Source organism: Peromyscus eremicus, chromosome 22, assembly GCF_949786415.1.
Source record: "Peromyscus eremicus chromosome 22, PerEre_H2_v1, whole genome shotgun sequence".
Lineage (NCBI taxonomy): Eukaryota > Metazoa > Chordata > Mammalia > Rodentia > Cricetidae > Peromyscus > Peromyscus eremicus.
The window spans coordinates 8,571,866-8,584,366 of NC_081437.1; the positions used below are offsets into that span (position 1 = coordinate 8,571,866).

A 12,501-nucleotide genomic window follows, 5' to 3' on the forward strand; every position below is an offset into this window, starting at 1 on the left:
GCTGAACATCCTCGGTGAGGGCCGTCTGTGCTGCCTGAGCTGCTCTCTCCAAACTGTCTGTAGAGTTGTTGTGACCTTAGACTAAGTTGTGCCCAGCTAGAAGTGAAGCCAGTGTGTGTGTGTGTGTGTGTGTGTGTGTGTGTGTGTGTGTGTGTGTGTGTGAGAAAGCAAATAGGTGGTCCTGGGAGATAACTCAGAGGATAAAGTTCTTGACACACAAGTGTGAGGACCAGAGTTTAGATTCCAGAACCGAGTAAATGCCAGATGGGGCATAATGGTCAACCTGTAATTCCAGCCTTGGGAAGATGGAAACAGTGGGTCCCCAGAGAACGTGGGCTTTGAAGACTAGCCAATAATAGATAACAGTTTACTTAATCTAAATATCTCACTGTGTTCCCAGGAAGTTATGCTCAAAAGTTATATCCAAAGTGCCATCACAAAAGGGGGAACTGATGGCAGAGAAGCTGCCTGCTGAAGAAATGGATGAGCAGACCATGACACTCGTAGAAATACCATACACACTGTTCCAGCACACAGCCCATTAGGCTCCTGACAAAACTAGTGGATGGCCTAGGAAGTAAAGGCCAGACTACCTGTTCAAACCCCAGCTGTTGACCTCAGATCCCCGGCCTTAGTTTTCTTGTCTACTGAATGGGTGAAATAGTAGCGCCAATCTCACGTGACTGCGTAAGTTAATGCATGTCATATACTTCGCTCCTGGAACACAGCAGTGTCTGTAGTGATCACTGTTATTTTTACTGTCATCAAGAAGGTGCTGTCAGCTAAGCTATAGAAAAAAGCAGGGGAAGTCACAAGAGCTTCCACGGTGGTGGTGGTGGTGCTGGTGCTGGTGCTGGTGGTGTCTTGTTCTCCTCTGTGATCTGGATGTAATTTGCACATTTAGCATTGTTAATTAATATTAATACCAGCTCCTGGGACTGAGGAGAAGGCCGGTTTCTCTGCAGTGTGTAGAGGAGAAGAGAGGGAGCTGCAGGCTAGCCGTGGAATTGTGCTAGCTTTAGAATCTTCCACTGTACAAGTATTTGTCTGTCCTTCTCCTTGTCTCCTCTTGCTCAAGTCTGGAGCCTGACGCTCAGGAAGGTATTGATTCCATCTCTGTTATCTCGCCTTCCTGCCCCCAGTCAACTGTCTTCTGCTTCTGTGTCCATAAATGAGCTGTGTTAACCTCCCTTCCCCGCGACGACAGTGTCCCCAGCCGTTCAGAGGGCAGCCAGAGACTTACTGAAATGGGGGGTGTTAGGAAGCTTCTGCTAGTTTTCAGAAAGGACCATCATTGACAGTTGGCCCTGTGGTACAAAAGCTGTCTCTTAGATGTCCCTGTCACTTGGGCTTGCTCCAAGTGACACTGGAGTGGCTGGCTTCAGCTTTTCCTTCTGTCAGCCGCCTGTGTGCTTCTGAATACTATTGCTTTATTTGACCTCCTCTTTCAAATAGTCACAGGCACTAATCCACATTATGGCTTTACAGGCAGTAAATTAAATTATATTAATTCTAAACACAGTGTTTTTGAACTATATAGAGGCTGCAGCCTTTGAAACCACTAACTTAATTTTGTTCAACCCTTACTCAGTAACTCAAAAAGAGCCAAAGTTTCTTTCTTTCAAATTTGGTTTAAAAAATAATAATCAATTGCTCCCAGGCAGTAGTTCTGGGTGCCAACTTTTATCTGCAGTCTGACTCTTGTGTCTGCACTGAAGCTCCCCTGAAGTCAAGGGGTTGAATATTAATGAAGATGTGAAGGGCTGTAACTTTCACTTTAGCTCCTGCCCTGTGGCCTCAGCTGTGTGACTTTGTACTAGTCAGTCTCTCGGGGTTTGATTCTCTTATCTGTAAAGCTACATCTGCAATAAGATTTTCCAGAGAGTGAAATGCATGTTTTATTGAGCACTTTGAAAGTATGCGCCCGTCTGAACACAAAGTCCTGCCTGAGAGGACAGGCAGACAGACGGGAAACTGTCCCACCTGGCCTCTTCTTCCCCGGCTCCTCTGCAAGCTTAATCAAGGACAAGGCTCTGTTCCCTTGATGTAGTATCTCTCTCTCCGCATGAAATCAGTGTCTACTGAACAAAGCTAAGCATGCTTTTCCAGTGTATTTTTAATTGCCCTCAGCATTTTGTCACATTTCTTTGTCACAAGGCTTTGATTTTAGCAAATCGTCATCATTTGAGATAGGGCATGTACATTTGAGAAGGCCTGGGCTCGCTGGGAAGGAGCTGGTCAAACAGGACGTTGTCATCCTGCCTAACCCACCACTGGGCTCTCTTGTGTGTGGGAAGTGGGCCAGTGTCTTTAAAATTGTGAGAATCAATCTCTCTCTCTCTCTCTCTCTCTCTCTCTCTCTCTCTCTCTCTCTCTCTCTCTCTCTCTGTGTGTGTGTGTGTGTGTGTGTGTACACGCGCGCACACGCACACATGCATGCACTTGCGCAGTTGTACGTGTGTGGCTTTTAAATCAAACTGTGATACTTACACAGTGTGTGGCTCACAGCAAGGTGTTGGGTTGTTCAAGAATAGGTGATCAATGCTGTTTATGACACGGATTGTTGCTTCACCTGTCTTCGGTGCTTTGGTTAAACTGAGAGTGTCATCTTCAGCTATCTCTGAATGGATGATTGTCCTAATGCTTGGACTTCCAGGGCGGCATGTAAAGACACTTAGCTGGCACTGCTTTGGAAGTAGTTCCTTCCTTCCCTAGACTGAAGTGCTGAAGCGCGTAAAGTTTCACTAAAACAGTGGCATGAGAACAGGTTCTCCCTGCAGGTAGCTACTATGACATGCAGTGAGTTCTGCTTCGAGCATTGTCTCACCAGCCCATAAACAGAAGGAAGTGGCTGATTGGTCTGCAGGAGGTGAGAGCAGGTGCTCAAAAACCCCTGCATTCCTCAGTCCAGGGCAGCAGCTTCTTGGTTCTCAGTGACTTTCTGCTACTCAGTGATGCAGGAGACATTCTGAAGACATTCTAAATGGTGCCACAAAAAGACTCCAAAGCGATCCCACTCTGGCCCAGGAAGTGCATACCATCTAAAACTGCACTCCCAGGGCAGAGTGGGAGAGTTTTCACAGCAAGCCCCATTATATTTTTCAGGATATTTATCTCTACTCCTTCTGTGGTTGAGTAAATCCTAAGAAAACCCACTAAAATACCATTTCCATTATCACTCTGCTGGCTTCTGTAGAGCAGTTGGCAGCTCTGGGCCTTCCATAAATGCACTTTACTTGGATTTTCACCTGCTTCTGGGGTTTGTACCAGCACAGATTTTTAAGGATTCTGCCCAGGTCCGTGTCTTGGTTTACCCAGGAGAAATTTGAAGGGTTCTTAGTGATGAAAGTACAGTCCCCATGGCTGTCAGCTGGTGTCATCACAAGATGTCTGATATGGTCAAGTTGGCACGCTCTCCGTCGAGCCAGCCTGAACTCACTGTGCACAGCTCACCTGCATCCACCAGCATGGGTAGGCAGTGGGAGAGGCCCAGCAGGTCTGATCTTTTGCCACACTGAGTTCAAGTTTCTTCTCTCCTCTTTACAGTTATAGATTTGAATCTCTCCAAGTATCTGGAGTCTGTAGAGTAGCAAACCATTGCCGGACTTTGAGTCAGTGCCCCACCATTTAACACACCCCCCCAGTCTAGAAGCCAAATCTCCCCACATGGAATTTCTCCAAACATCAGCAGTTGTGACCCACCTCTCTGTTTCCTTCTCTTTCCTGCTCTTGTGTTTAGTTTTTTACTGATTGACAAAATTCCTGTGAGCTGAAACAACTCTAAAAGTCTCTGAAAACCATGGACTTTGCTATAGTAGCATGACTGGCTCTCACTTTCTCTCTCTCTGTCTCTCTGTCTCTCTCTGTCTCTCTCTGTCTCTGTCTCTGTCTCTCTGTCTCTGTCTCTCAATGGGTTGTAAACCATATGTGCTCTTTTTAAAGTGATGGTGTGATATCACTGAGGTTCTTGTGTGCTCCGCAGGGTGTCATGTTGCTTCTATGTAACAAACTCCTCCAATCCTAAATCCATGTGCTGGAAATGATTACATAAATCTGAATGGCGATTTCCAAAGTCTTATGAATCTGGAGAATTTCTTACTCTTGGGGGAAAAGTTTTACAAAGATTTTTCTTTTTCTTTGTGGAGAGAGACCTGGCCTTTGTTGCAAGCTTCTGTTGAAAATCTCAGCAGCGTTAGCTTGTGTGGCTTTGTGTTTGAAGGGTAAGCATGGTCTCCACTGCAAGCTCTGTGTTTTAACTTTGTGCAGATGTGTGCTAAAAGAACATGATGTGCTTATTTGTTGCATTTATGCTACTTTCTTACTTTAAGTAAGATGGATGAAATTACATATTAAATAAAAACAGCAGCTCCAACAGCAGTCCTTAGCAAATGGAAAAAGCCTTCCAGAGACAGGAGGAAAAACAAGACTATGGCTTCAATAACTCATTGACTTGTGAGAACTGTCCGTTTAAAAGCTCGTGTATAAAAAGTTCTTTGTGGGATTTACTCGGTGTTAACTGCCTAATGTTTAGAAGTGATCTGCCATTAAATTGTGCCGGTGTGATATTACCCAACACATTGTATTCTGTCTTACCAAATATAACAGTGATTTTCACGTGTGCTCAGTGGCACAGACACCTGTGTGTGAGATGAGACTCCAGTGACTAGGAGGAGCTGCACGGCCATGGCAGCCTACTAAGCCTCCCTGACTTTCTGTTTTCTGCATTTCAAGATTGCTGGGATCTAATGAGAATGTGCAGCTAGCAGTGCTTGCTAGATATGTCGTTATGGTCTCATTCTGGTTCCAGGCCTCTTACAGTGTGCATTTTCCTTTTGTGCTTTGTGTTGGCCTTAGTTCTCGGTTTCACAGGGAAATTTGGAATCTGTGGAATCCTTTTCCTGAGCAGCTCCTGAGCATGGAGTATCTCCTCCTATCCTGGGCAGCCAAGCATATCTGAGACCCAGTCAGGGTGAGGTCCACCCCAGTGCTGGCTCCAGTCCTCCCCAGTTTACCTCCCTTCTGTTGGCTTTTTCTGCGTGGCCTGGTCAACTTTAAGAAAGTTTTCAAAATGCAAGAACTACTTAACTTTGTTCCTTCATTGTTTAAAAATAGTGTTGATCGATACAGAGCATTAGCTGGAAGCAAATGTGATGCTTTCTTATTGATTTCAGTGGCTACTGCCCTCAGGCTTCTGGGAGGATGAAAATGATATGTGAAATATACTCCCAGGTTAAACAACCAATCTTCTTCTTCCGGCCGCAGTCACTATAAGCCGCTTTTTTTTAAATGGTTGTGATTGTGTTGCAGTTGCTATCTCTCCAGTGTGTGTGTGCACATGTGCATACACACATACAATACAATCTTAAGACTCCAAGTGGCCTGCTGAGTGGGTGTTTTGGGAAGATTTCTGCCATATGTATCCATCCCAAAAGTCCACTAATTTTAGGCATCTTAACAAATGGTTAATGGTGTGAGCCAGAGTATTGAGGACCTGGAAGGTGCTCTATGTAGTATCAGATGCACACTAGTAAAGCCAAATTGGTGAGTACCAGAAAGGACTGTCCAAAGAGCAGGGGTTATTGAAAAAGTTATAGACCAGAGTTAGCTGTGGGAAGAAACTGCCTGTGTTATCTGCCTTGTCAAACAGAACTCCAGCAGCTGGACCCTGTCACCAGCCCATGGTGCTGCTGTTCATTAGTCAACACAACACACCAGCTGCCTCTCCACCTGCTGGGGAAGCCGTAGACATAGACTGAGTAGGTAAATAGCCCAGACCTCTGGATGATGCTCATGTCCAAAGAAGGGTATAAGCATCGCTCCTTGTCTTCCTAGACTGCTAACCAAAATATATCAAGAGAACTTGTTGGATGCTAGAGGATCTTTTAAAAAAAAAAAATAGGGCTCTAGAAATGTAGAAGGGTTGCACATTTGAACCCAACAGACACCCTAGTGAAATGCGACATGAGAGGCCTTTCCCACCAGATAGGAGATAGTCAGCCCCGGAGTGTCACTGAAGAGGTCTGCACTGCTTGAGCACAGTGCACACAAAGATGGGAATGGCAGGTGACCCGTTCTGCACAGTACAGCTGCTGCCCCGTGGGCTAGATGCAGAGACAAGTGGCCAGCAGTTTCCTTCCCTTCCTGTATTCAAGAGGCATTCTTAGAGGCCAGAATTTGAGGCATTTGTGTCGCTATCTGTCTGATTGCTGCGTTGACATTTGTAAAGTGCCATTAATCCTAGGAAATGGAACTTAATGATGGAGAAACATACCCAGCCAAGGGATGTCAAGAAAGGGAGCCATGGCCTGGAGCTCATGGGAAACTGTAGGGAGCTGCATCTTAACCATCAGTTTTTGTTTTGTGTTGTTATGGTTTTACCTCAGCTCAGTAATTGGGTAGTATATGTGCAAACAAGGGGATAGCTAACATTGCAGCTATGTGGTATATAAAGTATATAAAGAACATTCACCTTTAGATTATATCTTTGATGGTTTAGTTTACTTGCCTCCTTTTGGAAAAAAATCATTTTTTTCTTTCACACCCCCCCCCTTCTGTCCTGTTGCTGTGGGCTGTGTCCAGGTTCTCACATGGATGCTGCTTGCACGTGCTGTTACTGACCGTGCATGCACCCACACCCAGCTGCCTTCTGGTGTTTATTTTCCTGTTGAACACTCCATGCTTTTTAGGTAATTTTGTTTATGTGTGGCTCAGTGGCATTTGTGTCATTGACTTGCAGTCTGGCAGGTCACCCTCCCATCATTCAGATCTATACACATAGAGCAAGGATTGGAACATGAGCAGTTTTGTTAAAAGATGGCAGTGCTGACACGTGCCGTGTTGGATTGTGGTATCATCAATAGATTGTATTTGACTGTTAATCCAAATTCAAATGTTTTCCTAACTAATTGTAGGAAACATGAGGGAAATACAGATAGACTTATCTAGAAAATACACATGACACTAAACTGTAATGAACAGCACACGGTAAAATGTTTTCTGGGCCGACACTGAGCAGGTGCTGCCCTTGGAAAATAGCATGAGAGCTTAAATACACCTCCTCCCCCTGCCCACATGCCCTTCAGCTAAGTCACTTATTACAGCATAGAACATACCATAGACTCTTAGTAAAGATCAATCGATGTAGTGGCCTGAGGTAAGAGAATCTGAAGATGACCTGTGCAAGGAAATGTCAAAAGTAATATTACTGATAAATGTTGGGCTTCTCTTCCCACTGAAGGTTTTTGTCATTCATTGGAGGAACACTGCATGAGATTGGAAAGCCTGAAATGCAACAGAAAATAAATTCATCTCTTGGAAAAGAAGGTATAGAGAAAACGGCAGAAAGGTTACAGACGACTGCACACACCTTACAGGTCATCATCGATGGTCTGAGCCAGCCCGAAAGCTTTGACTTCCGAACAGGTAAGTTGAACGTGAGTGGTAGCCCGTGCCTTCGTGTAGTTCACATCATCGCCTTTGATCCTCACAACATCGAATGCCTGAAGGAGAACAGAGTCTGCAGTCCTCTGCATGAGAGAGCTGAGGGTCAGCTTTCGTCCTGCGCAGTCACTAGAAGCGATACATGGAGTCAAATGGAAGCAGGCCTCTGACTCCTTGCCTGCTGTTGATCGGCCAGTGCCCTAGGCTAGATGGTGTCCTGTGCTGTGCTGCTGTGTGCGCGGAGGCATGCTCTCCCCAGTGTCCTGTAAACTGTCTTCGTGTCCATTCACACACAAAGTGAATCTTCTTCGGGAATTGCAGCCTTCCACGTTTCTGGATTCCGTGTCCCTGAGCACAGTGAACAAATAGGATGATACCTCTGTGTTGATCGTCTTCCTGATTTAGAGTGCATGCACTTGGCTCTCTGTGCAGGTAGAGGGCGAAGGAAGTAGAATAGCCAGAGTTTTTGAGAGCGATGGCCCATTGAGACAGAACTGCAGCTGGAGAAAATAAAACCCTGAAGAAGACCAGTGGTATCACAGCCTTCCAGCTGTCCTTCATGTAAAGTGGCTGTTCCCATAGACGAAACTGCCAAGAACCCTGCTTCTCTCTATGGGGATTCCATGGCTGTCTTTCGCAGCAACACTAAGATCAGTGTCTCTCACACAGGGTGGGATTGGTGACATGCCTATACACCACCTGGATGATTGACGAAGATACTTTAGCTACAGGTGGCCTGTACTGGCTTTTCCTGTCCATCTTGGTTTTCTCTCATGGTGTTGATTATCTCAGTTACACTAGGGCCTCCAAGAGAGGCACTCGGTTAACCCGGCGGAGCAGAGGGCCTTCCCTGGCTAGCCTCTTGGTGGGCAGAACAAAGCGTGAGGCAAGTACAGTTGCAAATAGGTCTCTGTAAGCAAACTTGGCAACTAGCTTTTGCCCTGGCTAAGTCACAGTTTTCAAGATAGTTGAGAACTGTCATTTTACTACTGAACGAGTTCCCAAGGCAGATGGCTCATACTTAGGAGGTGGAGAGCATTTCCATATTATGGTATTTGTATTATGTTTCTTTTCTCTATTTTCTCAGAAGTATTTCCTGTCTTAATGGCCTCATTCTTTCCTTATCCTCATCAGGCTTCAGTTTTTTTCAGTGGCATAATCAATTCCTTTTTGTTGAAGTTCTCCTTGCAAGTTGGTTTCCTTAATTAGGAACGAGCTGGTTGGGGTTGGGGATTTAGCTCAGTGGTAGAGCATTTGCCGAGCAAGTGCAAGGCCCTGGGTTCGGTCCTCAGCTCCGAAGGGGGGAAAAAAAAACAGAAAAGGAACGAGCTGGTAACACTGGCCTGACTGTATGTGCTGCCTTGGCTCTCAAGCTGTTAACATTTGCATGTAACGGAGGATTTTGGTTTCTCCGTGGCCCAGGCTGTCTTGGGGAACATGTTGAATGGTTCTTGACTCCAGTGTTCATGCAGTTAGACTGAGCGGCTGATCGGAGACCTTGGCATTGGCAGCAGCTCGACTTCTGCAGGGAAAATGGGGAGAGTTTCCAAGCATGAAACCTGCCTCCTGGGCCTGGGGACCATCCTGCCCTGGCCCTAGCGCCTGGGTTAGTTTCACTTGGCTTTGAGAGGCCTCACCTGTGTGGGTCGAATTCCCCGAGTTTTCCCGCTTTGAAATTCAGATCAGGTGAAATCCCAGAGTTAGTTCCCACATGGGTGTGCTTAAGGAGGACAGTGAGGTTTAGGGGTTATGGGGTTCTCTCTTGTTTAATAGGAGTTGAGGAGCTTATTTCTAAAAGATCCTGATCTTAAGGTGGTTGGACTGAGGGAGGAAAAGAAAGGTGACCAGTTGTTAATACAAATGTAAAGGATAACTCAACAAGTAATGAGGGTGAAGCCAGCAGCTGTGGAGGAAGGGGAAGGGACGGGGTGAGGGAGAGTGAGGCTCAGTGAAGGAGAGCCCAGCCAGAATGTGTTCTCTGTTCTCAGAGTCAACTCTGTGACCCTAGGGACGGGGCTAGCCCGTGGGGGAAATGCAGGCCAGGATAACTCACAAGCCGCACTTCAACTCTTCCTCTCAAAGCCTTGGATGTTGTGTTCTATCTGGAGCCATAGTGACTGTTGACCGTTTGTCTCACTTTTTAAGGGCTAGTGCTGGTGAACAGAACTATATATAGTGGGTGGGCCAGGAAAGGGCTGTAAAGATTGAGATGGGACCCAGGTGTCTGTCTTCATCTTTCTGTATCTAGCATCAGGCTGAGCATCTGGCCACGAGGTAGTGATGGAAGGCAGTAAATATTCAATCAGCTGAACTGGAGGAAGAGAGAGAAGGAAGAAGAGAGAAGGGTTTCTGGGCCATAGGTAATCGAGAGCCTGTACATCCTGATTGAGTAAATGTGTTGAAATAGAAAAAAATGATTTCTGAATTCCCAGTTTGTGGGAAGAAGTAAAGAGAGAACATTTGACTTCACCCACATTTGTCCAAAAGCTAGTGGAGCTTCCACCACCTTGAAAGAATTTAAGAATCCAGGGACAGAAAGCTAGCTCCTACTCTCCTGTCTCCAGGGCGCTCCCTTTCTGAGCATTTGTGACTTAGTCTAGTGTGCTCACTGAGCAAAGGTACACCCTGATCATCCTTTGCAGGAGAGAAAATGAGATCATCTGTCCAAAGCCTTACAGACTGTGCTCATGTTCACATTAGTGAGACGGACTTTAGAGAGAGGAAATGTCTGAGAAATTGTTCTTGAATTGTCTGTGTCAGCTGTTTCTCCTAGGATGTATTTTTTTTCTAAGACAGGCCTGTGTCCTTAGCTCCTTTTGTCTCTTCCCTCAAAGACTAATATTGATCTGGGCATCCGTATCAATCAATACACCATGAACATCAGTCCTCTAAGTACAGTGCCTTGGTTACACTGACGTTTGCTCTCTTTCCTCAGATTTTGATAAACCTGACTTCAAGAGAAGCATAGTGTGTCTGGAAGATCTGCAGGTGGGGACAGTTCTCACCGGCAAAGTGGAGAATGCCACTCTGTTTGGGGTTTTTGTGGATATAGGGGTGGGCAAGTCGGGGTTGATTCCTATACGAAGCATAACAGAAGCAAAGCTATCTAAGACGAAGAAGAGAAGGAGCCTGGGCCTGGGCCCTGGAGAAAGAGTGGAGGTGAAGGTCCTCAACATTGACATCCCCCGATCTAGGATCTCGCTCGACCTCCTTCGGGTGTTGTGAGTTCCCCACCGAAGGCCAAGCACCAGTGTGTGCCCCCGTTTCTACTGCTGGACAAGGACATGCAAAGCTGATTGATGGAGCCTGACAGCAGATGAGAGGGAGTCCTGGGCAGAAGTGTCCCTCACACCATCCTGACTTCCCCTTTGAAAACAACTAATGATGTCCTCACGTGGCGTTGTATGGCAGCGGTTTTGTTACCTTTTGTAATTCCTCGTGGACCGCACTGTCTGTGGCGGGTGGCTTCACTTCTCCCTGCTAGCATCTGCTGTCTTGGACCTGGGTGGAGTGTCTTCTTTCTTTGAAATGTATAGTGTTGGTTGACACATTAGGACTAGCAGTCTTTAATCCTGCCATCTTATTAGTTGTTAAATTAGGATTTTTGCACATAATTCATAATTTTATAATAATTTTTATTTTCCTTTACCAAACCAAGCAAAAATATACCAGTAAAAGAGATTATCATGTGTTTATGACCATCAAATGAATGATTCAGTGTGTTCTTCAGAAGAACATGTGTATTGACCCCTATAATAAATGACTGGCTGGTGACCTTGGTTTGCTGTGTTCATTGAGTGAATGCTAAAAAACACACTGAATTAAAGATGTAGTTTGTGGAACTGTGTAGCTTGTGGGGAAGAGGGAAGATTCTGGAAATTTCAAAAATTACTTTAATTGACTTAGTGTATCACAGAGAGCATATTCTTTTCTTTTCTTTTTTTTTTTTTTTTTCCCCGAGACAGGGTTTCTCTGTGTAGTTTTGGTGCCTGCCCTGGCTCTCGCTCTGTAGACCAGGCTGGCCTCGAACTCACAGAGATCTGCCTGGCTCTGCCTCCCAAGTGCTGGGATTAAAGGTGTGCACCACCGCCCAGCACATATTCTTTTCTTTTTTTTTTTCTTTTTTTTTTTTTGGTTTTTTTGTTTGTTTGTTTTTTGAGACAGGGTTTCTCTGTGTAGCTTTGCGCCTTTCCTGGAACTCACTCTGTAGTCCAGGCTGGCCTCGAACTCACAGAGATCCGCCTGGCTCTGCCTCCCGAGTGCTGGGATTAAAGGCGTGCGCCACCAACGCCCGGCGGCACATATTCTTTTCTTAACTGTCAGGATTAAACTTCAAATCAGGATAAAAATGGCCTTGGAAAAGACTAAGCGTAGATCAGATAAGAAGTGTCCAGAACAGTGAAGGAAGCGACCCCGACTCTGTTCTTGTTCGGTGGGAAAGGTAAGTGTTGCATGACAGTTCCGGGTCGATGGTGAGTGGAGCCCACACTGAGCACTGCTGCTGTGGTGGTCTGTGTGCACAAGGACCTGACCGTCTCCGTGGCTAGTGCGTGGAGGATGATACTAAAGTGTGGCCGGCCCCATTGACTTGTCTTGGGCAAATAATCCTCTCTTTGTGAGTAAGCACCCATTAATTATCCTTGCAGACTTTTTGGTTCTTTTTGCCCTTGGGGTGCCCAGTTTGAGATCATACAGTCACCCAGTGGTAGTAGTCAGGAAGTAGTATATCTCATAACAGTTCTGCCTGGTAGCTCTCTATTCTAACTAGTGAACCTTTGAAGGATGTCTTTGAAATCCTGTTTGCCTGACTTTCATTCCTGGTGCTTTGCTGCTGCTTGCTGGTTTTCACCTGGCAATGAATGTTATCATTTTTAGTCGGTCTTCCTACTCAATTCTCCCCAAGGTTCACAGGGCAGTGAGTGCTGAGCCATGTCCCAGGATACTCTCCGGAAGGAGCCTCCCACTCTAGGCACTTTGGATGGACGAACCAGGGCAGCCCTGAACCCTTGATGGCTAAGCCTTCATGAACATGAAGGGGACTGGTATTCATTGTCCTAGAGG

At 45.8% G+C, this 12,501-nt stretch overlaps 1 protein-coding gene across 1 annotated transcript in view; it reads left to right on the forward strand.

The window, feature by feature from the left end:
* Positions 1-11,214, forward strand: part of Srbd1 (S1 RNA binding domain 1) — a 175,153-nt gene extending 163,939 nt beyond the window's left edge. The window contains exons 20-21 of the mRNA XM_059248492.1: positions 7,238-7,422; positions 10,376-11,214. Coding sequence (XP_059104475.1) covers positions 7,238-7,422; positions 10,376-10,665 — 475 coding nt within the window. The 3' untranslated portion in view covers positions 10,666-11,214. The remainder of the gene's footprint in view (positions 1-7,237; positions 7,423-10,375) is intronic.
* The last annotated feature ends 1,287 nt before the right edge of the window (positions 11,215-12,501 follow it).